Source organism: Beta vulgaris, chromosome 2 (assembly GCF_026745355.1).
Source record: "Beta vulgaris subsp. vulgaris cultivar EL10 chromosome 2, EL10.2, whole genome shotgun sequence".
Lineage (NCBI taxonomy): Eukaryota > Viridiplantae > Streptophyta > Magnoliopsida > Caryophyllales > Amaranthaceae > Beta > Beta vulgaris.
In genome coordinates this window covers 49,825,317-49,852,272 of record NC_079203.1, presented here as the reverse complement: position 1 = coordinate 49,852,272, position 26,956 = coordinate 49,825,317, and the positions used below count along the sequence as shown (strand labels likewise).

The 26,956-nt window shown below is 34.9% G+C and overlaps 4 protein-coding genes across 4 annotated transcripts; 2 read left to right on the top strand and 2 right to left on the bottom strand.

Annotated features, from left to right (window-relative positions):
* The first annotated feature begins 13,850 nt into the window (after positions 1-13,850).
* LOC104908034 (hypothetical protein) lies at positions 13,851-18,317 on the top strand. Its single transcript, XM_010697087.4, has 7 exons — positions 13,851-14,334; positions 14,461-14,634; positions 14,717-14,809; positions 14,892-14,960; positions 16,638-16,844; positions 17,667-17,792; positions 17,901-18,317. The coding sequence occupies exons 1-7, from the start codon at positions 14,086-14,088 to the stop codon at positions 18,060-18,062; spliced, it is 1,080 nt and encodes a 359-aa protein (XP_010695389.2). The 5' UTR covers positions 13,851-14,085; the 3' UTR covers positions 18,063-18,317.
* Positions 18,318-18,453: 136 nt separating this feature from the next.
* Positions 18,454-19,629, top strand: LOC104908042 (putative lipid-transfer protein DIR1). The gene is made up of 2 exons (XM_010697095.4): positions 18,454-19,189; positions 19,327-19,629. Exons 1-2 carry the CDS (start codon positions 18,874-18,876, stop codon positions 19,341-19,343), a joined length of 333 nt encoding a protein of 110 aa, XP_010695397.1. The 5' UTR covers positions 18,454-18,873; the 3' UTR covers positions 19,344-19,629.
* Positions 19,630-20,928: 1,299 nt separating this feature from the next.
* LOC104908049 (ras-related protein RABA4d) lies at positions 20,929-23,594 on the bottom strand. Its single transcript, XM_010697101.3, has 2 exons — positions 21,828-23,594; positions 20,929-21,713 (listed from the first exon to the last, which is right to left on the bottom strand). The coding sequence occupies exons 1-2, from the start codon at positions 22,064-22,066 to the stop codon at positions 21,263-21,265; spliced, it is 690 nt and encodes a 229-aa protein (XP_010695403.1). The 5' UTR covers positions 22,067-23,594; the 3' UTR covers positions 20,929-21,262.
* A 144-nt stretch (positions 23,595-23,738) lies between these two features.
* LOC104908055 (membrane steroid-binding protein 2) lies at positions 23,739-25,099 on the bottom strand. The gene has a single exon (XM_010697107.4). The coding sequence runs from the start codon at positions 24,618-24,620 to the stop codon at positions 24,039-24,041; it is 582 nt and encodes a 193-aa protein (XP_010695409.1). The 5' UTR covers positions 24,621-25,099; the 3' UTR covers positions 23,739-24,038.
* Between the last annotated feature and the right edge of the window lie 1,857 nt (positions 25,100-26,956).

The window sequence follows — 26,956 nt, the reverse complement described above, 5'->3', positions numbered from 1 at the left end:
ATGCATGAGAAGAAAATATACATATTCATAGAACTATAATTAATGACACACAATAATATATTTATTCTAATGTTTTTTATTAAGTAATTATTTCACTTTTATTTATCAATATGGATAGTGAACTGTAAATTGTTTTTTTTTTTTTACATGCATGCGAAATATTAAACAGATTCACCTATATTACTAAACAAAGGAAATAAATTAAACAAAGCTAATTTAAGATCAAGACATTAATCATATATTAATGAAATAATATAGGTATTAATTAGTAAAAGATTAAAATTTAAACTATATTATACTATTTATAATTATAATTTAAATTTCATAATTTTGTGACATGCATGCGAAAAAAAATATACACATTCATAGAAAATAAACACGAAACAAAAAAAAATGACATGCATTCTATATTCAGATACTAAAAAAACAAAAATTAGATATTCAGATTCTAGGATATTGAACTTATTTTTTGTTTTTTTAGATGCATGCGAAATAAATATACATATTCATAGAAAATAAATAAAGGAAAAAAAAAATTGAGGATATAAATGCATGTTTTTTATTTCGGTTTTTGAACAACTGAAAATTGTAGATCTATAAAATTATCATATATTCATGAATATATAGTATTATTAATAACAAAAAAAAACGAAATTGATAAAAAAAAACCACAACACCTGTAAATCCTCAATCCTTGAAATAAATCGTTTCTAACTAATTTAAGATCGAGACATTAATCATATATTAATGAAATAATATAGGTTTAATTAGTAAAAGATTAAAATTTAAACTATATTATACTATTTAGAATTATAATTTAAATTTCATAATTTTATGACATGCATGCGAAAAAAAATATACACATTCATAGAAAATAAACACGAAACAAAAAAAATTGACATGCATTCGATATTCAGATACTAGAAAAACAAAAATTAGATATTCAGATACTAGGATATTGAACTTATTTTTTGTTTTTTTACATGCATGCGAAAGAAATCTACATATTCGTAGAAAATAAAAACAGGAAAAAATAAAAAATGAGGATATAAATGCATGTTTTTTATTTCGGTTTTTTAACAACTTAAAATTGTAGATCTATAAAATTATCATATATTCATGAATATATAGAATTATTAATTATTAAAAAAAACGAAATTGATAAAAAAAAAACACAACACCTGTAAATCCTCAATCCTTGAAATAAATCGTTTCTCCACTTCTTCTTCAATGGAAATCAATGATCTATCCGTCGTGCATGCGATAATATATTCCCAAAAATAATTTCTCCAATTTCTAAATCCCCTTTTATGATATTAAATCAGAAACCAATCGTTTTCTCATATTTCTGCATATTTTTTGTGCATCTAATTTTTTTTTGTTGTGTAATTTGTTTGAAAGAAATCTGGAAATAACCGTTTGGCAAAGGAAAGTTGCCATTTTTACGTGAAGATGATGAATGTTCGAGAGAAAGAGAGAGAGAGAGAGAGAGAGAGAGAGAGAGAGAGAGAGAGAGACATAGAGAGAGGAAGAGAAGATGAAGCGGCAATTATAATGAATTGTGTTGTAAATTTTTGGTTTGCCAAATTTATTTATACTTAGGTTTTTAGTGTTTTTTTTTTTTAGAAGGTTTTAAATGTTTAGTTAAGGTAGTATTAAGTAGTATGTAAGGAGTATCACATTAAAGGTTATATTTAGTTGGATATGTATAATGGGCTTTAAAACAAGTTATATATATATATCGATTTTTTATTTATATTGGGGTTGGAAATCTTATTTTTATGTAAACTCTTGAATTACCACTTTTATATTTTGTTGATAAAGAGTACGATATTGACGTCATTTACTATGGATTTGATATGCATATTATTATACGGCCAATTTAAATAAATCAATTAATCCTCAATAAATAATTCGTTGTCGCACCTATTTATAAATCATGCGAATATGTTATAAAAAAACATATAGTTATTGTGGTATACGTTATATGTAGGTGAACATGTATTTAGTTATTTAAGGTTTAAGGTATGTAGTATTAGGTAGTATATAAAGAGTATCACATGAAGGTTATGTTTAGATGGAATGTGTAATGTGCTTTAAAACAGGTTATATATAAGATTTTGTATCTATATTAGGCTTGGAAATCATACTATGAATTTACACATTTATTTGAAAATATAGAAATGTCATGTCCTTATTAAGCGTTATAATTTTATTTCATTCATAAGTGTTATTTTATGTAAAATAATAAATATATTATTACCACATTTAATATTGTTTCATACATATTTAACAAAATTGTTAATTCATACAAAATCTATATTATTTTATTTGTAAATGAACGATATAAATGATTTAATGTTTATTCACTGGGCAAACGTGGCAGTTCAAATTTCGCTTTTAGTATACTACATTGTAATTCTTAGATGAACCACATAACTATTTTAATTTGCTTACTTCTATGCTTTGACAAGAATAACTTACTATAACATAAGTAGAATTAAAAGATTAATTTCATTGAATGTAAATATGAATTCAAAACGATATCTTTTATATCCACCAATTCATGCTATTAACATGGAAAACATTTCTTATTTTAGTTACCACTCCTTCACTCAATCAATTGTTATCAAAAGAAGCTCAACAAAAATATGCAAGACAAAAGAGGAAGTTCATTATGTTAGAAAAGCGTGCAAGATTTACGCGTTCCTCGACTCCTATACGACCACGAAATAATATCACCATGCCAATCAACTTACCTCTTAATGGATCTTCATCAGGTATAAATCGCAATTGTATTAAGTAATTAACACATATCATCCAATGATTTTCGACAATAATTAGTTATCCTTTTTTTTTTATATGCAACTAACATTTTCGTTGTCTTGCAATTATAAGCGTTTCTTCAAGTAATGGATTATCTCCTTCATCGTCGACAATTATAAACTTCTCTACTAATTCTTATGTAACTCCGATTCCTAATGGTGAGTGTATATAGTGTATTTAACTTTGAAAACGTATTACTTGCAAGATAGTAATGTAAAATTACTCTTAATGCAGTGTTTTCAACAAGTGCACCATCTTCAAGTTCACAAGATTTTAATTGTCATGTGGACATCACAACTCAATCGCCATTAAGTGCTATAACAGATATTAGTGTCGGTTAGTTTATAATAAATTATTCCCTTATTGATTGTTAATTTGTCTAATAACGTTACCGTATAAACAATCTATATATATATTTTGAAAAATTATGTGCTTCAGATAAAGAACATGCATCAAAGATAGCAAGGCATCAACGAAAACTTATAATTGAAGAGAAACGAAGTTCTGGTAATAAATTAATCTATTAGAAATATTACATGTTTATACTATTTCAGTTTTGGCATAGTATGATCATAAATACTAATACGTTGTGACCAACTAACATCACCTATTGTCGCATGAAATAGCGTCTACGCCATGTCCACTGTCAACAGAAGTTATACAACCTATGAGATTATGTAGTTCATTTACATCAAAGACACGTGTTATCCGAAGTAAGCAAGTCCTTCAATCGGTTTCAAAGAGAATAATTCCAGGTATGTTATAGTAAATATTAATTAACTAATACAGCACCATAAATAGTAGGCAGATAACTTATACAGTTATTAAACTTCTTTGTTTATGCATTAAAAACAAATAGTTTGTATACAGATGACAATGATGTTGAAGGAAATGATATGCACGTCGACAGCAATTTAAATTCCAATGCGCGAGCAGAAACAATTGGTCCAGGTATAAGTAATGCAGTAAAGCATATATTATTTTGGTATATTTTTTGTTATATCGTGCTTTTTTTAAACTCAATTTTTAAATAAGAAGACATGTAAATCCTATAACGCATACGTATCATATATGCTTTTTGAAGAGGCATCTAATGATGGTGACATTGTAGTCAATGGTGCGTTATTAGACTTACATATTGTACTATCATGTTAAGAAGTTCATATAAAACACTATTTAAAGTTATAATTGTTTCTTTACTGTAGAAGGTTATTCAGATTTGGGAGATCCCACCTGTGTTTGCGAGTTCTGTGGAGCACAAATGTGGTTTGGTGAACGAGTAAACAAGCGAAATAAGAGTGGAAGACCAAAGTTTGGGATGTGTTGCATGCAAGGAAAAGTGCAATTACCTTTACTTAAGCGTCCACCCCAACTTTTGGAAGATCTATTGAAGAAGAGACATAGTAGAAGTGCGCACTTCCTTGATAATATTAGGGGTATAACATGATGTATTCTTTCACTTCTATGGGAGGTAGAATAATTGCACCAACTACTCATGGGCGTGGTCCATATACATACAAGATTGGAGGTCAAAATCATCACCTGATAGGCAGTTTGTTGCCGAACGATGGAGCACGTCCTAAATTCTCTCAACTATACATATATGATACTGAAGAAGAGGTTCAGAATAGGATGAGTGCGGCAAGGTATCGTGCTATTTTACTGCAAATATTTGAACATGTTATTTGTTTTAAATGTAATATATACATCCTCATTCATAATAAAGAATGCTAACGATTGAACGTACTATATTGCTTCAGTTCTAAAGACCCAAATAAATTTGAAGATCGTGTCGTTGCACAATTGAAGGATATGATTGATCAGCATAACCCATTGGCCAAGAGTTTTAGAATGGCTAGAGATCGTTTCGAATCAAACAACGGCGAAGACTTAAAACTTAGGCTAATTGGAAGAAGGGATTCTGATGGAAGGACTTATAACCTTCCAACAACATCCGAAGTGGCCGCGCTTATAGTTGGAGACATTGATACAGCAGATAAGAGGGATGTAGTAGTCCAAAGGAAAAATGGAAGATTAAGGCAGATATCTGAGCTTCACCCATCGTATTTACCGTTACAATATCCACTGATTTTCCCATATGGGGAAGATGGATATCGAGTAGATGTTATGCATAGGACAAGACCGCATCAAGTAGTTCTACGAATAAAAGAGAACGACTTACTATGCGTGAGTGGTTTGCATACAGGATGCAAGATCGTGAACATGAAGCTGATACTTTGTTATTATGTCGTCGGTTGTATCAACAATTTTTGGTTGACGGCTACACTATGATTGAGGCAGAGAGGCTCTCCTTTCTAAAGAATAACCAACAAAGTTTAAGATCAGATAATGTGAAGAATTTAAGAGGGGCTGTGGAAAGAGGTGATACAGAGGGATCTTCCAATGGCAATCGCATTGTTATACCAGCGTCATTCACAGGTGGACATAGCTACATGAGAGAGAACTATCAGGATGCAATGGCAATTTGTAGATGGTATGGTTATCCAGATCTGTTTATAACCTTTACGTGTAATGCTAAATGGCCAGAAATAAGCAGATTCGTTCAAAAAAGGGGACTTAGACCCGAGGACAGACCGGATATCATCTGTCGAGTCTTTAAAATGAAGCTCGACCAATTGGTTAAAGACTTAAAGGAGAATGAGATATTTGGCCGAGTTAAAGCTGGTACGTATAAATCAAATGCGTTATAATGATGCTGATTTCTACATCTTTTTCTCATTTTTAATATATATTCTTATTGAATTAATTGAATTTCATACTACTTTACAAAACATTGACTCATTCAAGATTAGTTGGTCTACTTATAAGGTTGTTCAAATAATGATACATACATATTTTCTTCTTTCTCCAGTTGTTTATACAGTTGAGTTTCAAAAGCGTGGCCTTCCGCATGCTCATATACTTCTTTTCCTGCACCCCCTGACAAATATCCACAGGCAAGCGATATTGACAAGATTATATGCGCTGAGTTACCAGATCCAATTGAGGATCCGGATTTATATGAGACTGTTACGGAAATGATGTTGCATGGTCCATGTGGTCCCTCCAACACTAATGCACCTTGCATGGATCAAAAAAAGTGCACAAAGCATTTTCCTAAAAGATTCTTGACGAAACAAAGGTTGATGAGGAAGGATATCCAGTTTATAGAAGAAGAGATAACGGAATCTCGGTTGAGAAAAAGGAGTGCATCTTGATAATAGGTTTGTTGTTCCTTATAATCCACAACTGCTTCGTAAGTATCGTGCCCATATAAACGTTGAATGGTGCAATCAATCCAGATCGATAAAGTATTTGTTCAAGTACATAAATAAGGGTTACGATAGAGTGACGGCTGCTGCTTATCAAAACAGAAATAGCAGCGATGATCCACAAAAGATTGATGAGATTAAAATGTATTACGACTGCGTTACATATCTGCTTGTGAGGCAGTGTGGAGGATATATGGATTTCCTATTCACCATCGAACCCCTGCTGTTGAGAGATTGAGTTTCCATCTACCTGGGGAGCAAATGGTTGTCTACACTGACCATATGGACGTGGAGATGTACTTGATAGACCTAATGTTAATAAGACAAAGTTTTTATCGTGGATGGAATGCAACCAAAAGTATGAAGAAGCAAGACAGTTGACGTATGTAGAGTTCCCCACAAAATTTGTTTGGAAACAACCTACGCGAGAATGGGCACCTAGGTCGAAAGGTTTCTCACTTGGCAGGGTATACCATGTCACTCCAGGTTCTGGTGAGAAATACTATCTAAGAACGCTCCTTAATTTTGTAAAGGTCCGACGTGCTACGAGGATATAAGAACTGTTGATGGTTCAGTGTATCCAACCTTCAAAGAAGCTTGCTATGCAAGGGGGCTGCTTGATGACGACAAGGAATACATAGACGCCATAACAGAGGCAAGCTTTAGAGAAACGGGGCATTATCTAAGGAATCTGTTTTGCATGTTACTTATGTCTGGTAGCTTATCTAAACCAGAAGACATATGGGAAAAAACATGGCACCTACTATCTGATGACATTCTATATAAACAACGTCGTATTCATAAAAACAAAGGTACATGCTACAGTACTATGCATACTTACTTTTTTTTATCGCTTTCTTGCATGTTTAATAATGTGCAACGAAAAAAAGATCACGATGACATATATGAAGGCATCTAATATTAAATCTTCTCTATCGCGTTGCAGATTTAACTCTAACTGATGAACAAATTCAAGCGTTTGCACTGGCAGATATTGAAGCTAAACTTCAAAGTAATGGTAGTAGTCTTCGAAAATTCAGTGAGATGCCATTTCCAGATGAATTAGTCGTGTTTGAAGGTCAAAATAAGCTAATAGCGGATGAGCTTTCATATGACATACCCTCCTTAATTCAAGAATATGACAAACTATTTCCCTGTCTAACCGAAGAACAACTAATGGTTTTCAACGAAATAATGCACTCTGTTAATGGCCAATCAGGAGGTGTGTTTTTTGTATACGGATATGGAGGGACGGGTAAGACATACATTTGGAGGACATTGTGTGCTGCAATTAGGAAGATGGGTGAAATTGTTTTGCCAGTAGCATCAAGTGGAATTGCGTCCCTACTTCTTCCAAAAGGTCGAACCGCCCATTCAAGGTTCGGCTTCCACTCAATGTTTGTGAAAACTCTACGTGTGTAGCTATTAGGCCTGGTTCTGACTTAGCTGCATTGCTCATGAGAACAAAGCTAATTATCTGGGATGAAGCACCAATGATGCACAAATATTGCTTTGAAGCACTTGATAGGAGTTTAAAGACATTATGCAAGCTGTTGATCGAGATAATTTGCATCGACCATTTGGAGGTAAAGTTGTTGTCTTTGGTGGTGATTTAAGACAGATTCTGCCTGTTATACCCAAGGGTACCAGGCAAGATATAGTATTTGCGACCTTGAACTCTTCGTTTCTATGGGATTCATGTAAGGTTTTGAAGCTGACACGCAATATGAGACTTCAATCATGTTCTTCTTCGTCTACCGCTAATGAAATAAGGGACTTCTCAGAATGGATACTAAGCGTTGGCGATGGCAGAGCTGGAGGGCCCAATGATGGAGAAGTCGATATTGAAATCACTGAAGATATTCTTATAGACGGTGGAGATGACCCCATATCATCGATTGTCGACAGCACATACCCTTCACTCACTGATCACCTTTGGGAAGCCAAATACTTCCAAGAAAGAGCAATTTAGCTCCAACTAATGAAATAGTTGAGAAGGTAATGATCATGTGTTGTCCACAATTCCAGGTGATGAGAAAATTTACTTGAGTTGTGATGCAATTAGTAAAGATGAAGGGAACTTAGGGGCTCATGATATATATTCTACTGAATTCTTAAACACAATAAAGTGCTCAGGCCTGCCAAATCATAGTATTAAGTTAAAAGTTGGTGCCCTATCATGTTGCTTCGTAATATTGATCAGACATCTGGATTGTGTAATGGCACGAGGCTGGTAGTCAAGCATTTAGGCAATCGAGTGATTGAAGCTACTGTCATTTCAGGGAGCAATGTTGGTGACAAGGTATTCATCCCACGAATGACACTAACACCGTCTGACTCAACAAAATTTCCTATCAGATTTCAAAGACGACAATTTCCTTTGACTGTGTGTTTTGCCATGACAATAAATAAAAGTCAAGGACAATCATTGTCGCACGTCGGTTTGTATTTACCGAGGCCTGTTTTCAGCATGGTCAGCTATATGTCGCTATTTCCCGAGTCACGAGCAAAAAAGGACTTAAAATTCTGATTTGTGATAAAGAGAATAATGTGTGCAAAACAACTACAAATGTTGTTTACAAGGAAGTGTTCCAAAATGTATAACTTCATACACATTTTTGTAATGTTTGTTAATATAACTTTTACTTATTCTTTCATTACAGTATTTGTTGTCTGCTATTGGTTTCATTGAGAATTCTGTTTTATTAAGCAAATCACTTCCCGTGCATTTTTGCACGGGTCCCAAAACTAGTCTATATTATATAAGCCAAGGGAGGAGGTGTGGTGTCCTCTTTTGAAGTGACTAAAATACCCTTAATGATCTAATTAATGGAATGAAAAAAATTACAAAAGCAAATCCTTTAAAAATTCTCATTCCAACTTATATGCATCAAATACTTCAATCAAAAATTAAATGGACAAAATATTTATACCTTATAAAAAAAAAGATGGCATACATAACGTGCACATGAAAAGTCTGAACATTCACTACCTTTGATACTCATTAATTTAGTTAAACCAACTCATTACTTTTGTTCTTTCTGTTCAATATTCATTCACAAAAATTAATGTTAACAATCACTCACAACCTTTTTATTTTTTTACATTAGCGAATTAATATATCTAAATTCATCTAACTGTTGAATTTTTCACATTTAAGTTTAATAATAAATAAAGTACGAATGGAGTATATATAGAATAACAAATTTTGAAATTAACGCACGCATCGCGTGTATATGAAGGCTAGTAATTATAGGTGTATGGAATAAGGAATAAATATACCCTTAATCCATACATTTATAATTAAAGGCGTTGTCATGCTTCTTCTTTTTTATTTTTACAGCGTAGTTGTCAGGCTAGTTACATGACACTTGCCTCTCAAGAATATACTATCCTCCATATAAAATCCCTCTAAAAGTGACAATAAAAGTACACAAAGTGTATAGCATATGACTCTCATTTGGAAAGTAGGATATCATTCGCCAATCTCATGTGTTATCACTCATTGAAGTATTATAACTATTATTAGTGTATCACACTAATCTTTTCATATGTGCTCCTTTATTATGATATCAAGATAGTACCACAATCCACAATTACTAGTGTCACCCTATGTTACCTTGTGATTCCTTTTTATTAGAACTCATTTGTTTTAGAAGTATTTATTATATATGATTGTTATTGTCTTCCATGTTTAGTTTTTTTATAGATAACATAAAGTTTCTCACTTTAAGCATACCCCTTTATCATATATAGAACAAGTCTTAGTATCATTTTTGAAAAAAAATGACATTTTCTTTAACATATCAAACTTCCATGCAAATAGATTTGAGGAAAAGTTCTCAACTTGTTTTTTTTGTTTGTACACGAAAGTAGGAAAGGGAGAAAGCACCACTTAAAGAGTTGTAGCTTTTTATTGAACCTTTACAAAGCACATCTCATAATGACAAACACAATATGTCCATATTGGCTAAACTCTTCTACAAACCTTGGGTCACAACTCACAAGTCACAACACCAGGTCATGCTCAACGAGCTAGTAGTCCTTCGTTAAGCGGCTCAAGCCCACGTTAGAACAACTGATAAAGATTTCTATGACATCGTTTAAGTATATGAGTTTCATTTTAAACAGATAGTAATAGTGTATTTTTTAAACCTAACAATGACGTTACTATCAGTATCATATATGCCATTAGTGTCATTTTTTAAATATAATAATGATATTTTTACGACAATCTATGTCTGTGTACATTCATGTCAGAATCATTTTTTAAGTATAAAAGTGTCACATTTACGTTCTTGAGTCATTTTTTAGTTATAAGGATGTGGTCTTAATTTTTTTTTTTGCATTTTAAAAAATTCCAGATAACAATTATTTTCTCTTGCTTGCATTACAAGCGTCACATATTAATTCGGGGAATTGTTTAGAGCCTTAGACTTCGTTAGTTCTAGACCATTGTACATAATGTTAATGCATTATTGACAATTTGACATTATGTCATTTAATCTCTCTTTTTTTGTTGTTGTTTTTATTTTTTGAACATCAAGGTTTAATTCCTTATAACTCCATAAATTTAAACTACCAGAAAGAAATGGAATATATTTATTATATAGAATATTAGAATTGCGGATTGCCATTGGTATATATCTCAACTATAATTTTTTTCACGCGATGCGTGCTTGAATTTTTTCGAAACAGAAACTCGATTTTCTTCGGCATAAGAGTCAAAATTTGAACATTAACCATACGAAGTATAATTGTTTTTAGTTGCAAAATTTGATTGGTTTAGTTTATGTCACTTAAGTCTTTGACCATTTTTTTTTGTACTTTTCAAAGTTCAATTATATGAACAGAATAGAAATTTTATTGAATTTATTTATGATTTATAATATTATAATTTTTTAGTTGATTTTTGAATTAAGTACAGTACTTCATAAATTGTAAAGAAAGTGGACACTTTGATTTCAAGTCAATTTTTTCATAGGTTGTAGTTTGTAAGTGAATTCCTAAGTTTTTGTAAAGTTTTCTCATTTTAGTGATTTGCATAACGTAAATTATGCAATTTTATGATTTAAGTTGACTTGTGAATGATTGTTATAAGTGAAAGTATTGTGTCAAACCGTCTGACACAATACATTCGGTCGGACCAGAGCTTAAGAGAAAAAAATACCAATGGAACGATGTCGTTTGAAAGCAGCTTGAACATTACGGAGGAAATCAGGTTGCGAAAAAGACGAGGACGAGGAGTTGAAGTTGACAATTCACAATTCAAATACAGTGGAGAAAATACAGAAGAGAGTTCAACCCATGAAATTCCGAAACGTAGAGCATCTAGGTTGTGGTGGTGGTTCCACAAATTTGCAATCCATCTAATAGCTCCTTTTCAAACTTTAAGATTTTATGATTGTTGATGGTGGAATTTTGCAGAGAAAAAGTCACCTTTAAATGGGTTTTGCCATGGAAGAGAGAAAGAAAGAGGTGCTGGTTTGATGGGGTGAAGTGGGGAAGTTTGAGGGAGAAAGCCCAAAAGGTTACTAGTACTATGTAAGGAAAGAGAAAAATGTTTTCAGTTGGTTTTATTCTTCTTTCATTTAGTCGAATTTTTCTTTTCAGTTGGTCTATTCTTTCAGTTGATTGGTTTATTCTTTTAGTTGGTTGGTTTATTCTTTCAATTAGTTATTTTATTCTCTCAGTTGGTTCCTTTATTCTTTCAATTGGTTCCTTTATTCCATTGTGTCAGACCAACTGAACAAAAATTGAAACCAACTGAAAAAATTGAAACCAACTGAAAAAAATTAAAACCAACGGAAAGTGGCCAACCAAATATTATGGTCGGACGGTCTGACACAATACCTTCTCTTGTTATAATTATATTTTTGGTATTTTTGTTTGAAGCCCCCTTTGATTTGTAAGTGAATTTGTAATTTAGAATGAAAAGGGGGTAATATAGTCTCTTCATTCGGGGACACCATAGCTCCCCTTTCCCTTATATAATAGAGATATGTTGTACTTTAATTCTTAAATGATATTTTACATAAACCTTTGTAGATTTGCATAGCGTAAATTATGCAATTTTATGATTTTAGTTGACTTGTGAGTGATTGTTATAATTATATTTTTGGTATTTTTGTTTGAATCCCCCTTTGATTTGTAAGTGAATTTGTAATTTAGAATGGGAAGGGGGTAACATAGTCTCTTCATTCAGGGACACCATAGCCCCCCCTTTCCCTTATATAATAGAGATATGTTTTACTTTAATTCTTGAATGATATTTTACACAAACCTTTTTACCTTGATAATTAATCGCTATTATATAATAGAAAAAGATATGTCCAAATATATGCAAAAGTTTCATTATATATAAGAAACACTATAAAAAATATTTTTTTTCCTTGTCTAACTTCTAAATTATGATTTCACTACAAAAACACCTTTATATTTTATCATGACCGACCATTAATTGTGAATGGTTCTTGAGAATTGTGATTTGTAAGTAAATTTTTGTAAATGTTTTTGTATGTATTGACGTTACAGGTTATTAGTTTTAGTTTATATGTTAATTTTAAGTTCTAATAAAGTTTTCTGATTATTGAAGTGATTTGCGTGATTTTTATAACGTGAGTGATTTGTAAAATTTCTTCTTTTAAGTGATTTGTAAAGTTTATTCTTTTAAGTGATTTGTGAGTGAGTGTTGTAAATTAATTTTTGATAGTTTTTTTTGAGTGCCGATTTTGATCTTGACATTCCTTTTGTAATTTAGAAAGGAAAGGAAGGCAAAATAGACATTTCAATAGAGGACACCATAGCTCTCCTCCTATTATATACTACTAAAGGTGCGTTCTGTTCAACTTAAAAAATTAAGTTTCGGGTCCAATAAGTTCAGATTAGTTCTGATAAGTTCAGATAAGTTGTAATAAGGTCTAATAAGGGCAATAAGTTCCAATAAGTAATAGCCAATAAGTTCCAATCAGGTGCAATAAGTTCCAATCAGGTCTAATAAGGTTCAAATAGTCAATGTTTAATAAACATTTGTATTATTGTCCATTATTTTGTTACTCATAATTTCATATCACTATTAGCTGATTATTATTAGAATTTTAATTAAAGTACCACAATGATTATATAGTATTATACTTGTATTAGTGTCTATTATTTAATTATTTATTTGTATTATGTCTATTATTTTATTATTCATATTACTATTAGCTGATTATTTATATTAGAATTTTTTATTAAAGTACCACAATGTATAGTATTATACTTGTATTATTGTCTATTATTTGATTATTCATATTGCTATTAAATAATATTATAATCATGGTCAAATAATGAAGGCTAACAATAATAATAATAATAATAATAATAATAATAATAATAATAATAATAATAATTATTATTATTATTATTATTATTATTATAATTACAATATTTTGCAATTCGTCTTTAAATAACTAGAAATAACATATTTTCGTTACTAATAACAATGAAAGATATAAATGTTATAAGTTTCAATCAGGTCCAATAAGGTCTAATAAGTTTCAATCAGGGCCAATAAGGTCTATTAAGTTTCAATAAGGTCAATAAGTTCCAATCAGGTTCAATCAGGTCCAATAAGTTGAATCAGGTCCAATCAGGTTTAATAAATTCCAATAAGTTCAGTTCAGATTCAATAAATTCAGATCAGATAAGGTCCAACAAGTTCAGGGTCAATAAGTTGAATAAAACGCACCTAATAGAGATTAGAGGGAACCGGGTGGAAGAAAGTCCAACCAACAAGCCAACCTTGATCCCTGTACCCTATTGGTGGTCTATGTTTGAACTTCAAGATGCGTATGACACCAGCGAATTACTATCAGTAGAGAAGTGAGGCAAGCAAGCGGATCACCGGCAGCGTTGCATAAACACGCAACAAAAGCGAGAAATAAAAGGGTGCACAATTGAGCATAAAAAAATAGATTGATCAAACATAAGAATTGAATTAGGAAAAATGGAGAATTTCCCAGTGATAGATCTGAGCCCTTACTTGAACTGGGAAAGTAACGGAAAAGAAAACAAGGAAATCAATAGTCTGTGCATGGAAGTCAGCCGAATTCTCAAGGAGACAGGAGCTTTACTTATAAAGGATCCCAGATGTTCTATTCAAGACAATGATCGTTTCCTTGATATGATGGAGAAATATTTCCAGCAACCTTCTGAATTCAAACTCCTCCAGGAACGCCCTCTTTTGCACTATCAGGTACTTTTTTGATTAGTCGCGAGAGCACGTAGAACTATGTGATTCCGAGTATATTATTTTACTATGCCTATTAGTTACATTGAATTTTACCCTTTAAATTATGATGCATTTGATGAGATGCAATAGGTTGGAGTAACTCCAGAAGGAGTTGAAGTCCCTAGAAGTCTGGTAGATGTAGAAATGCAACAAAAACTTAAAGATATGCCATTGGAGTTTCAGCCATCTTCTCCAATGGGTCCTGATCCTAAGTGGAGATATATGTGGAGGATTGGTCCTCGCCCTTCAAACACTCAATTTAAGGTCTTTATTTTTCCTTCTTTTCTTTAACAATGATGGGTCATTTTCTTATGGTTTTGACATGCTTCATGTTAATTTCTTATAGGAATTGAATGCTGAGCCTGTTATTCCTGAAGGTTTTCCGGAATGGAAAGATACTATGGATTCATGGGGTCTTAAAATGATTTCGGCGATAGAGGTTGTCATTTTTGCTGTTAATGTAATCTAGTTCCCTACTTTTTGTTCAAATTTCTCACCTTATTTGCCTCTCTTGTGGTTAGGTTGTTGCGGAAATGGCGGCTATTGGATTTGGCTTGCCCAAGGATGCTTTCACTTCTTTGATGAAGCAGGTACATCATTTTCCCGCTTTGCAAATCAATGGTACTAGTTTTCCATGTCTTACATTAGATAGAACCAAAATCCAAATCTTCGATATGGGAAATCAAAAAGCGAAAGAAGACATAGCACACCATAGACAATAGAGAAAAGGAGTATCTGTAAATATCTATGACTATTCATAGAAAGCTTATGTGGGAAGCACATTGCATAGGGATAGAGAAAAACCTATCCCTATAGCTACACTCAAAATTCATTGCGGAAGCTTGGGAATCAAGTGTAATTAATCGTCCAAGCGGTATACCAAAACAAAACATCCAAATAGCAAATTAGGAAAGAACATAAAGAGAGGAAGGTTGAGGGAAACCCACCCACCAATTGGACCATTTGAGAAGAGATTTTCTTAGAGACTAAGCAATAACACATGATAATCCAATCACACCTGGAAAGAGTTTGAATCTTACTGTAGATTTGAGGAGGTTGAGGCTTGAGCATACATTATGCAAATATATAAAGACCCAAAAAGTAAGTAATAGGTAAAATTTACCCAGACATAGCAAACGAAAGGATACGAGGATTGCTTCTCCATGATGCAGCAGTCGTTCCTGCTCCAATACTCCATACAGAAGTTGCAGGATTGGAACAAAAATCAAATAATAGAATACCCAGACACTGCCGCCACATGAGTTAAAATACTCAAAATCGCAAGAGAAGGAAATACATGAGACAAAGAAAGAGGTATCCGTAGAATAGTCTATACAGGATAAGCAAAAGGCCATAAGTAGGGGATGGACAGAGAGAAATAGGCAAGAAAAGAGTTGGACTTAGGGTTCTAAGAGGACGGGATTAATCTTGAATGAAAGAGATTCATGGTGGGTATGGCAAAGTAGGGTCTTGTATTTGGAGATCTTTGGGTATGGAGGTTTATTTGGTCTGTTACGAATTACATTTTGGTGGCTCTCAGGGTTCCTCTTCAATCTATTAGCATCTGTTGCTACCTGATAGTTGTGATACATTTCTCTTTTCCTTTAGTGGATTTTCAACAAAATTCAGCATAAAGATATCAGATATATAATGTAGTGATGTTTAACATTGGGACATTACAATACTTAATGTTGAACATTTTTTTTTATATTCCTCGTGTAATATCTCCAGTACTTCATTTAGAGTCTATTCATAAAGTTTGGTAGAACAGCGATCTTTTATATCGAGGCATCACAGTATTGTATAGTAGAATCAAGGCCTCCCATTTGGATCACCTACTCTAGGCGCCGAAACAGAAACGATCCTTCTAGAAGGGATGATGTGGAGGGAATGAATGAAGCCGTTGGCCAGCTCACCAATGATAGCTGATCCTGGCAGGGAGTGGGAGAATGCAGCAGAGGATATGGCACAGGAGAGAATATAATCATGTAGAGAGAAAATAGTACACTCTAGGATTATAAATAGGGCTGAGGTAGAATAAGAGAGCATAAATTTTTTTGTGACTGAATTAGCTGTAGTGGGAGAAGGCTGCTCGAAAGCTTTCTTGTTTATCTTTTTGGTGATTCACCTTATTAATCAAATATCTTTCTTCTTCTCTGCTATTTTTCTTGTGAGTTGCCTTGTTTGCTGCTGCATCTTCTATATATAGATTATCGATACTTGACTTGTATGATTTTTTTAACAGCATTCTTTATTTGGGTCCACAGGGGCCTCATCTACTTGCTCCAACAGGCAGTGACCTTCATCGTTATGGACAAGAGGGGACTGTTTTTGCAGGATATCATTATGACCTTAACTTTTTAACTATTCATGGAAGGAGTAGGTTTCCAGGTCTAAACATATGGCTCAGGAATGGGGAAAAGGTGGAAGTTAAAGTCCCTGTGGGATGTCTTCTTATTCAGACTGGAAAACAGGTAAGCCAGATGTGACGTATCACATAAACATAGGCATTAATCAATCTTTTGGGGTTTATGGTTTTGGCCAAAATAATGCTATTAAGAGAAAAAAATGAGGAGCTAGCTCAATCCACTAAATATTGTCAGATAAGAAAACTATCAGGCATCACCCTAAAAGCAACATATCATGTATTGTTGATGGAACTCTTGTCTTCATAGCTTGTTTAGCAGTAGCAGGTGTCACTTGCTCTCATTTTTCCTGAAGATTTTTCACTGTGAGATTGTCGCAAGAACGTTTTTATTACAATATTTAATTGCTATTCTAGTATAACTCATTTAGATAATTTCTAACTAACAATGGTAAGAATTTCGTTAAAAATTATATCTTACTTTACCAACATTGCTAATGTGATAATTTTAAATATATTCCTGGTTCTCCACGCCATGATTCACAAGGGATCCATGGCTCATTTTGCCTGATGATATTGGACTTGTCCACTTTGGCTGATGCTCTTGCCATCTGCTGTATACCTTCCATCCCACGAGCAACTAAAAGTTATATTATCATATGTGAGTGAGACTTTTACCTGACAACAAGAGAATCTTAAGGATTAGCAAAACCAAGCACTTCATTTAATTAGACAATACTTTAAGAGATTCAATATAAACTTGATTTATGCTTTAGTTTTCACATAACAGCAAGACTTTAATTGTGCTACATTATGTCTTCTTCACTGATGTTTTTTTGTTCAGATGTGAAAGTTGCTCTAATTGTTTGCTCCTTTAGTTGGACAAATGTTTTAGCATATGCAGTTTTATGTCACGTGACTGAATTTACAGATAGAATGGTTGACTGCGGGAGAATGCATTGCCGGAATGCATGAGGTTGTTGTGACCAAAAGGACTCTAGAAGCAATTAGATTAGCATCTGAACAAAGCCGCAGTCTGTGGAGGGTATCATCAACTGTGAGTCAACACCCTTGTTATCCGTACAATGTTGAACTTAAAACCTTTTAAGGTGTACAGGTGATTGTGATCCTAACTAGAAAATTTTGTACTCGCATTGTATTGCAGCTGTTTGCACATGTAGCATCAGATGCTGTACTAAAGCCATTAGGCCATTTCGCCAACTCTTCGCTCTCTGGTATGTACCCTCCCATGTGTGCTGGAGAATTTGTCGAAAAGGAGCTTGCGGTGATTAATCTGAAAGGAAATAAAGGCGATTCTTCACTGTAACCGGAGCAGAATACATTGATTTATAAACATGGAACATTATTTGAAGATTGTTAGAAGATGTGACATGGGAGGGGTCAACGTTATATGTTGACATCCTGCAAGAATCATGCAATGCACATCAACAGTAGGAAAAAATTGTAGCTCCAATGCTGTGTTTTGAAGTGGTTGCTTCAATGTTTAGTTGTTCCTAGCATCACTTGAAATCACGAATGTTCCAATACATTTATATAGATTTGTGTTCATTATTTGGCAAAATCATTGGGCAGAAAGCTGATTTTTTCCTGATTGACTAAGAATTATGAATGTTCTAATACTCCTATATCGATTTGTGTTCATTATTTTGGCAAAATCATTGGGTAAAAAACTGATTTTCTCCTGGTTGATGTTGGGCGTCAAGAATCTGTAAGATGCATTATATTGTTATGGACTTTCGTTTGTTTGTCTTACTTTCATTTAAATGGTTATTTGTTAAAACTTGTACTTTCTGAAACATATGGACTGCTCTTGCTCAACCCTTCCCCTGTTTTACTAGATGAGGTGGGTGTTTTAAGTCCATTGGATGGACAAGTGGATTGTGTATGAAGTGTGCAATCACAGAATATGGGTTTGCAAACTGTTCCAATGGGATAGGCACGATTTATGTGATAGTATTAGGAGTGCAGTTGGCAGAATCAGCATCAAAATGCTGATGTGAGGTAGGATGGAGATGCATATTTGCATGAGTGCAACTTTTTTTTTGGACATATATATTGAGTCTTTGATTTTTATGCATCCTACGGTGAGAGTAAGGATATTTGACTCCAATTGAATCATGAAGCTATCTCATTGCCATGGCAAGGCTTTTGTTTCTTTGGTTGTCATGATGTTGATCATGACAGTAATGGTAGAGCAGGGCCTCGGGCACACTTGTGGTAACACGTTCTTCTCAGCACTTGTGCAGCTAATACCATGCAGGACAGCCGTGTCCCCATTTAGCCCTATCCCGCCAAGTGACACCTGCTGCAACGCCGTCAAAACTTTGGGACAGCCTTGTTTATGTGTTCTTGTCAATGGCCCTCCAATATCCGGTGTTGATCGGAGCATGGCCTTGCAGCTCCCTGATAAGTGTGCCTCTAATTTCGATCCATGTAACAATCTCCTTCCTCACTTAGTCTTTTTTATTCTATACATGCCTATGCTTTTAGTGCCTTGATTGTTTTAATAGGTGAAAAAAAGGCTTTATCTCTGTTGGGTTTAATTTGGTGTTATACATTCTCTGGTGCAGGTGAATTAAGGAAGTAAAACTGGGCAGGTAGAGTTCCGGAGATATTGTAATAAATAAAGAGGTCCTTGAAATGCCACAGATAGGATTCCATGAAATTTTATGATGATGTTGCTAATAAGGAATAGATTTTTTTTAGCTTAGTTAAAATTTCGTCCATTTTACTTGTCCATTAATTAGGTGGCTTCTCATTTCTGTAAAACGGCAGGCTGAACTGTTATACGTAATCTTTTTTACTGCTGGTGTATAAAAACTAAAAGTATCGCTATTTGGCTATCTTTGGCCATTTATATCCCTTCTTTCTCATTTGTTTGCCTCATTGAGATTCTTTACTTTTTCTTTTTGGTAGATGAAGTTAATGAAAGACAAAAATGATGCGAGCATCTATTATGAATGTGAGAGTTAAGTGGCGGTTCTTGATGGTCATAGTATGATACTCCCTCCGTTTTTTAGATGTAACATTGGACTGTTCACATTTGTCGAGGCACAACTTTGACCGATAATAGCACTAATTGTATAAAAGTAAACATTATTAGAAATTTATATTTGGAAAGTGTATATCGTGATGAATCAAACAAGATCCCACATGATTATATTTTTTCTTATGTATTAATAACAATTAGTGGTCAAAAATGTTTTGGATGAGTAGTGCCCAAAGTCAATATGTTACATTTGAAAAAACGGAGGGAGTACAATTTTCTTATAGACATTTTGGAAAGAAAAATTTGCCAAATAGAAGAGGATTGAGGGATAAACAATATTATTTACATGGGATCGTGATACTATACTTATATGGTCTTGTATTTCTCTAATCAAACAATAAACCATATATAATAACAAGAGTGATGCCATTATAACAAATAGCTAATACTTGGACATGATACATCTCAATGGAGGTTTATTAGTCCACAAATTGCATATAACACCGACACAAAGCGATGAAGTAATAACAAGTATTCTTGTATCGAAAGGTGGAAATCGAAGATAGATAATGATTCAACTTTCATGACAGCAACACAGGAGAAATTAGTCGATTATAGAGAATGGGAATCAAGACGAAAACGATCTCGTAAGTAAAAAGAAGATCTTAGATTTGAATTAGAGAATGGGAATCAAGATGAAAATAACCTCGTACGTAAAGAAGATCTTGGATCATATGTTCAAGAATCTGTTCTCTCAAATCGACAAAAAGATATTGAAGAAGATTATATATGTAAGAAACCAAACATTTTACAAGCTGATCAGGTTCAATAAGAGCATGCTGTATAAGAATTTCAGTTTTTGCATGCCACATTGGCCATCCAACCTCATCCTGTTTTGCCGATTCTTGTCAATACTTTGCAATATGGTATCCGAACACATAACTGATTTAGTCATTAAGGTGTGAATAGTGGAAAAAGAAACTGATGCAACCAAAAAATTTGGCCGGGGATCCAGGCAGGAGCTAAACATCCCCAGATCATGAACGGTGGTCTTCAACTAAAAGGCCGGTAAAAGCGTTGACATTGAAGCACCCACAGTATGTTCATAACAGTTTTGGGACCATGACAATCAAGGCAGAAGAAATTGCTTGACCAGGGATTTTGGGGGATTACTACAATGTGGTGGAACGGGAGGGGTACTGGACGCGAATACATAAATTTATTCACATAAATCATCTTCCCATTACATGTTTCATCAATTCATGGTCTACAACTCTACAAAATTGTCAGATCCAAAAATAAAATAAAAAGGGATGAAAGAGGAAAAAAAGTCCCCTAAAATAAACATCATAGTATTTCTGTGAAATGTCTTTGGTAAATGAGCACTGCAGGTTCCGGCAGAAACTGATCATACAGAGGACATCAGGAGGGCCAAAAGAGAAGACATAGTCTGTATGGTTGTAGCCTTGTACGGGACAAACGTAAAATAGGCAATGGAGAAGGGGAAAGAGATCAGATCATGAATACATGCAACAGCTGTATTTTCCTCCAACAGATGTTTGGCCCTGCCCAGTAAGAACAATATGCTTGCCGGAGAGGAGGTTAGAAGTACCTGCAGCATCAGCTTCATCATTAGCAACAAGGGTTTTCTTGCTGATAACGCGATATATCTCCGTAAGAACAGTAAGAAAGGCAGTTTCAACATTAAGAGCCTCAAGAGCAGAGGTTTCCAAGAAGAAAAGGCCTTCCCTCTCAGCAAACTCTTTAGCGTCCTCGAGGCTTACAGCTCTGAGGGAACCCAGATCAGTTTTGTTGCCTATAAGAATAATGACAATGTTCTTATCAGCATGGCCGCGCAACTCCTCCAACCAACGGGAGACATGATCGAATGTCTGGCGTTTGGTAATGTCGTAAACCAGCATTGCCCCTACAGCACCTCTATAGTAAGCACTTGTCACTGCTCTGTACCTGCATAAATCAAAAAATGAATGAGATCATCCACAGATAAATATAGGATACAAGAACACGCTAAAATATGGAGCATTGATGAGAAGATAATGGAAGAGGCTATATGGATGATACCTCTCCTGGCCGGCAGTATCCCAGATCTGGGACTTCACAGTCTTGTTGTCAATGACAAGGGTACGAGTTTGGAACTCGACGCCAATGGTGGCCTTGGAGTCTATGCTGAACTCATTCCGAGAAAAGCGAGCCAGTAGCTGCGATTTTCCCACCGCTGAATCTCCTATCAGCACCACCTTGAACACATAGTCTATCTTCTGATTCAACCCCCCATACAAATTCCTTCCACTACTTGACATCCCTCTCTTTTCTGGCAAAACTCTTTTATGTTATCTCCCGCTGACCAAATTATATTCTAAGGCCAATTTTTGAGAAAAGACTCCCAAGTCCCAACAGAAGGAAAAGAGGGGGGCTACTACTACTCCTTAACGATGACCTCAACGGAAGACATAATCAACTCATAAGAGCCAACCAAGAAGCTAAAGTTTGGACGATATTCCCTGGATATAATAACGATGATGACAGAGGCAGATTCCACAATTATCTTAGGAGTATTATTATTATTATTATTATTATTATGATGATGATGATGATGATGATGATGATTTCCCAAGGTAGCCGTCTTTTTTTTAATTGTTTTAGAAGGGAAGACTTGGTCAAATTCTGAAATTGATAATTTATGTAGTATTGTACATTTGGGAGAAGGTATTACAAAAAGCAATCAAATATAGCACTACTAAACATTTTACATTTTAATTGCAGAGAGGGTGATGCCTGCGATTACATCTCTCCTTTCCAAAGAAAAAAGGAAGACGTTAAGTATGTAAAAGCAAGTAGTAGCATACATAATACAGTATAAAGCAGAGATGCTAGAATAGTCAAGCAGATTGTGTATTGAAGAACACGTCCAAAGGGACTCAGTCCACAAGACACGAATTTCAACTTCGGTTCAACTGATCACAGGGCACATCATTTTCAAGTTGGTTGCTTCAATTTCGTGCCTATATGAAGTTCTAGTAAACTGTATTTGATTAAAGTACATGATTAGTAAGAAAAGAGAAAAAATAACAATAGTTTGCCAGATATCACTTACTAGCTGTAAATTGTAAACATGTAGATTCCATACTTGCAAGTTGCAATTATTTTGAGCATTCAACACCATTATTTTGCTTCCAGCGTGCATACATGTATTACATAGTCTTTAACATGTCTCACCCATCACCCTGTCCCCTTTATTTAATGGAAAGGATGAAATTATGAATGCTTTACCACGTCAAGAGGGTAGAAAACAAAAGGGAAAAGGTGTAGCTATTTCTGACATTAGAAAACATACCTCAATTTAGTTCATCAGCAGCTAGCCCGACTACAATTATCGATCTTTATCTGCATGATCTCCCTCCCTATTTTTACCAAGTGATGGAGCACCTCTAGGCTCTAATGACCAAAAGACTCATTCTTCGCCAAGATATCAGTAATGGAGTTTCCTATAGTTATTTTTGGTTAAGTTCGTTTCTGTTTCGCTGTTCTGATGTCTTTCATTATGTATTCTGACATCATGAGTTGATTGAGTATCTAATGGATTATTGCCCTAGTTCAGCCAAGGTTTCAATTCCAGTCCCACTTTCGAGTGTTCACAGCAGAGAATGTCTAGATCATCAACAATATCTCGTAAAGATAAGCAAAATGGATATGACAACTCGGAACTAAGTACTACTTGCCAAAGAGAATTTCCAAAGTTGTTGGATCCTATGCTGCTAAAAAAAGCAAAAACAAAGCACTCTTACTTAGTTACTTGTGAAGCAATAACCATCTGATGAGGCAAAGCTTCTTAATGTCAGAATGCAAAAACAACCAGCAGCAGCAAGAATGCACTTTACCCTTGGAAAATCAGCAAACAATAAATCAGCAAGTTTACAGAGACATCAGGAGAAGGGCAAACATAAATCACAAGTTAGATTAACAAAAATTCCATTAAACAGACGATTTATAAGACTATATATATTCTCAATAAGCATTTTCCTACTGTAAGTAATAACACCCAGTTGGTTACAAACTTGCACTAATCAGTTCAACATTAATTGATCCCAATATATACTAGAAACTAGAAGATATCAAAGACAATCATTCTATCATCAAAGCTACTCAATTAATACTACTGAAATGCTAATTGATATAGTCATATAGACCAAACACAAGTAATACACCATTGATCAAAAAGGAAAACAAAAACAGAACTTCAATAACCATCAATTTCTCCAATCCTATATAATCCTATACAGCTTTCTTAGTTTCTAGGAGCTCATCAGTCTCAGTCTCGGCCTCGGCCGAGTTCTCCTTATAGACAAGCACCCCAACCTTTGGGTACTTCTCAAGGAACTTAAGTTCCCAATCTTGTAAAACATCAAGCTCAGATTCACTAAGACCATCAATATTGCCAGTAAGATCTTGGACATCAAAAGACATAAGAGCCAAAGCCCTAGTAGCATCTCTTCCAGCAAACATAGAGTAAGGTCCATCTCGGCCATAAAACATTCTTCCTCTTGACACATCAAAGATCTGTCCTTTTATTGCCATTAACAATGGCTTCTTTAAGTCAGACCCATCGTATTTTCTGAGTTCTTCTTCTGTCACTTCACCTAGTTGTACAGGCTCCCTTTTCATATCTTGCTCGTATATTTCCTTCATTTCTTCAACTTCTTTGTAATCATTCACTGCTACAAACATGGTGCAAACTATCTTGTATGTTATTATTGTTAACACTGTTATTATTGTCAACGATAATGGAGATAGTCCTGTGTAGTTTTTTATTGCCTCGACTATAGTGCCGTATATGCCTATGCCATTGTTCTCCATTGTTGAGTTGCAGATTCTTCAGATCTGATAATTGATGTAGAAATGAAAATAATGAGAGGATGCACCAAACCCTAATTTTGGTAATGTTAGTATGAAAAGGTAAACAACAGTCTTCGTTTTATAGTGGACATGTAACAAAATCTTAGAGATTGAGGAAAGATTTTGGTATTCTTCAATCGGAATACGCGGTGTGGAGATATAAGGAATAATGTTTGATGTTGAAATTTTGATTAGAGAATTTTTTTGATTTCTTTTGGAATGTAAGATTCATATTATTTGCAAGAGGAGGTGGGTGGAGATTTGGGGATTTCATTTCTTGAAACTAATATTAATTTGTTAATTCAAAGTTATACTACACTCCCTCTGTTTTTTTTTTTTTTTTTTTTTTTTATCATTTTCACTTTCTTATGCGCGTCTTCCAATGCACCTCTTTGAGCTTAAATATCTTTCATTATATATTAGTAAAAATTATAACGATTGAATATTAATAATGTATTAATTGAGACGAATCAAATAAGACCCCACATGACTATGTTTTCTCTTAGAAATTGTGAAACAATTAGAAGATTATCTCTAAGTATGAATAGTCAAGATTCTAAGTGAGAAAGATAAAAAAACAGAGGGAGTATAGTATAGGAAAAAATTCAATAACTATCAAATGTATATCGAATTGGATTAAACAAAATTCTACTTTGGCAAAACCTAGATCGTTGTAACAGATTTATGTCCAGTTTAAAATTCCCTCTTTCACATTGTTGTTTCATACAACTTTCCACGAGTGGGTCTATCAATTGGTTGTTGTTCAGAAGTAGACCTTGATTAGATTCAATTAATTGTCATTGAAGTACTGACATCATCAATCTAAAGGTCGATGGCAGCTCCAAAATCGATGAAGAAATTAGGGTATAGCAAAGCAAGAAGAAAAAGAAAAGAGAAAAAAAATGCTATTTAGGGATTCCACTTTGTAATGATTCAATAATCAAACCATTGTCATGCGGTTTATTGATTGAATACAATGATAAAATTGTATCTTCATATCATGTACGAATAATAAAATGGTATCATGTACTTTCTTTTACGGTTTTTTCACCAAGTACCCCCGAGTTTTCAAAAAATTCACCTGGTACCCTCCAAGTTTTCAAAATTCACAGGGTACCCCTAAGTTTCAAACTAATACACGGGGTACCCTTAAATGCCCTTAATGACTAACGGCGTTAACCGCCGTTAGTCATTAACCCCATTAAACCCTAATTAGGCCTAATTAACCTAACTAAACCCTAATTATGCCTAATCAACCTAACCCTAACCCCTAATTTCAAACCCTAACCCTAACCCTAACCCCACTACCACCCAACCACCACCCCCTCCCATCCACCTACCCCACCCCCTGCAGCCACAACCCCCACGCAACCCCCCACCCCCACCGCGGCCCCCCACCCTCCCTCCCCCACTCCCCGCAACCAACGCAACCCCCACCCCAGCAGGCCCCTTCCAATAATTCCGCAGCCCTCCTTCCCCTTTCCCGTCGTCACCCCTCCCCCAACCCCCGAAGAATTCCGCAGCCCCTCCCCCCACCGCGACGCCCCCTTCCCCACCCTCGCTTCATCTCATATTTGCGCCGCCCAACATTCCCCCCACCCACTCGATTTTAGGGATGAAACACAAGTGACGCCGACGCCGAGCAGTTTGAGGGGGCGCTAAAGAGGTGGTGGACGACTCATTGGTGGGCGACTCGTTGGTGGGCGACTTGTGCCGAGAAGAGAGCGAAGGAAAGGAGTGCATAATTCGATGGTGTTGGGGAGGGGGTGGCGACGGGGCAGGGGGAGGGTGGGTAATTCGACGGGGGTGGGGACGGGCAGGGGGTGGGTAATTCGACAGAGTGGGGACGGGGCAGGGGGGTGGGTAATTCGACGGGGGTGGTAATGGTGTAGGGGGAGGGGGCTGCCACGGCGTGGTGGGGCTGTCAGGGGTGGGAGCTGCCAGGGGTGGTGGGAGGGTGGGGGCTGGTGGTAGTGGGGTCAGGGTTAGGGTTTGAAATTAGGGGCTAGGGTTAGGTTAATTAGGCCTAATTAGGGTTTAGTTAGGTTAATTAGGCTTAATTAGGGTTTAATGGGGTTAATGACTAACGGCGGTTAACGCCGTTAGTCATTAAGGGCGTTTAAGGGTACCCCGTGTATTAGTTTGAAACTTAGGGGTACCTTGTGAATTTTGAAAACTTGGAGGGTACCAGGTGAATTTTTTGAAAACTCGGGGGTACTTGGTGAAAAAACCGTTTCTTTTATAAGCAAAATACCCTCGTATAGATCCCCTACTCATAGACCAATAACTCATAGGCC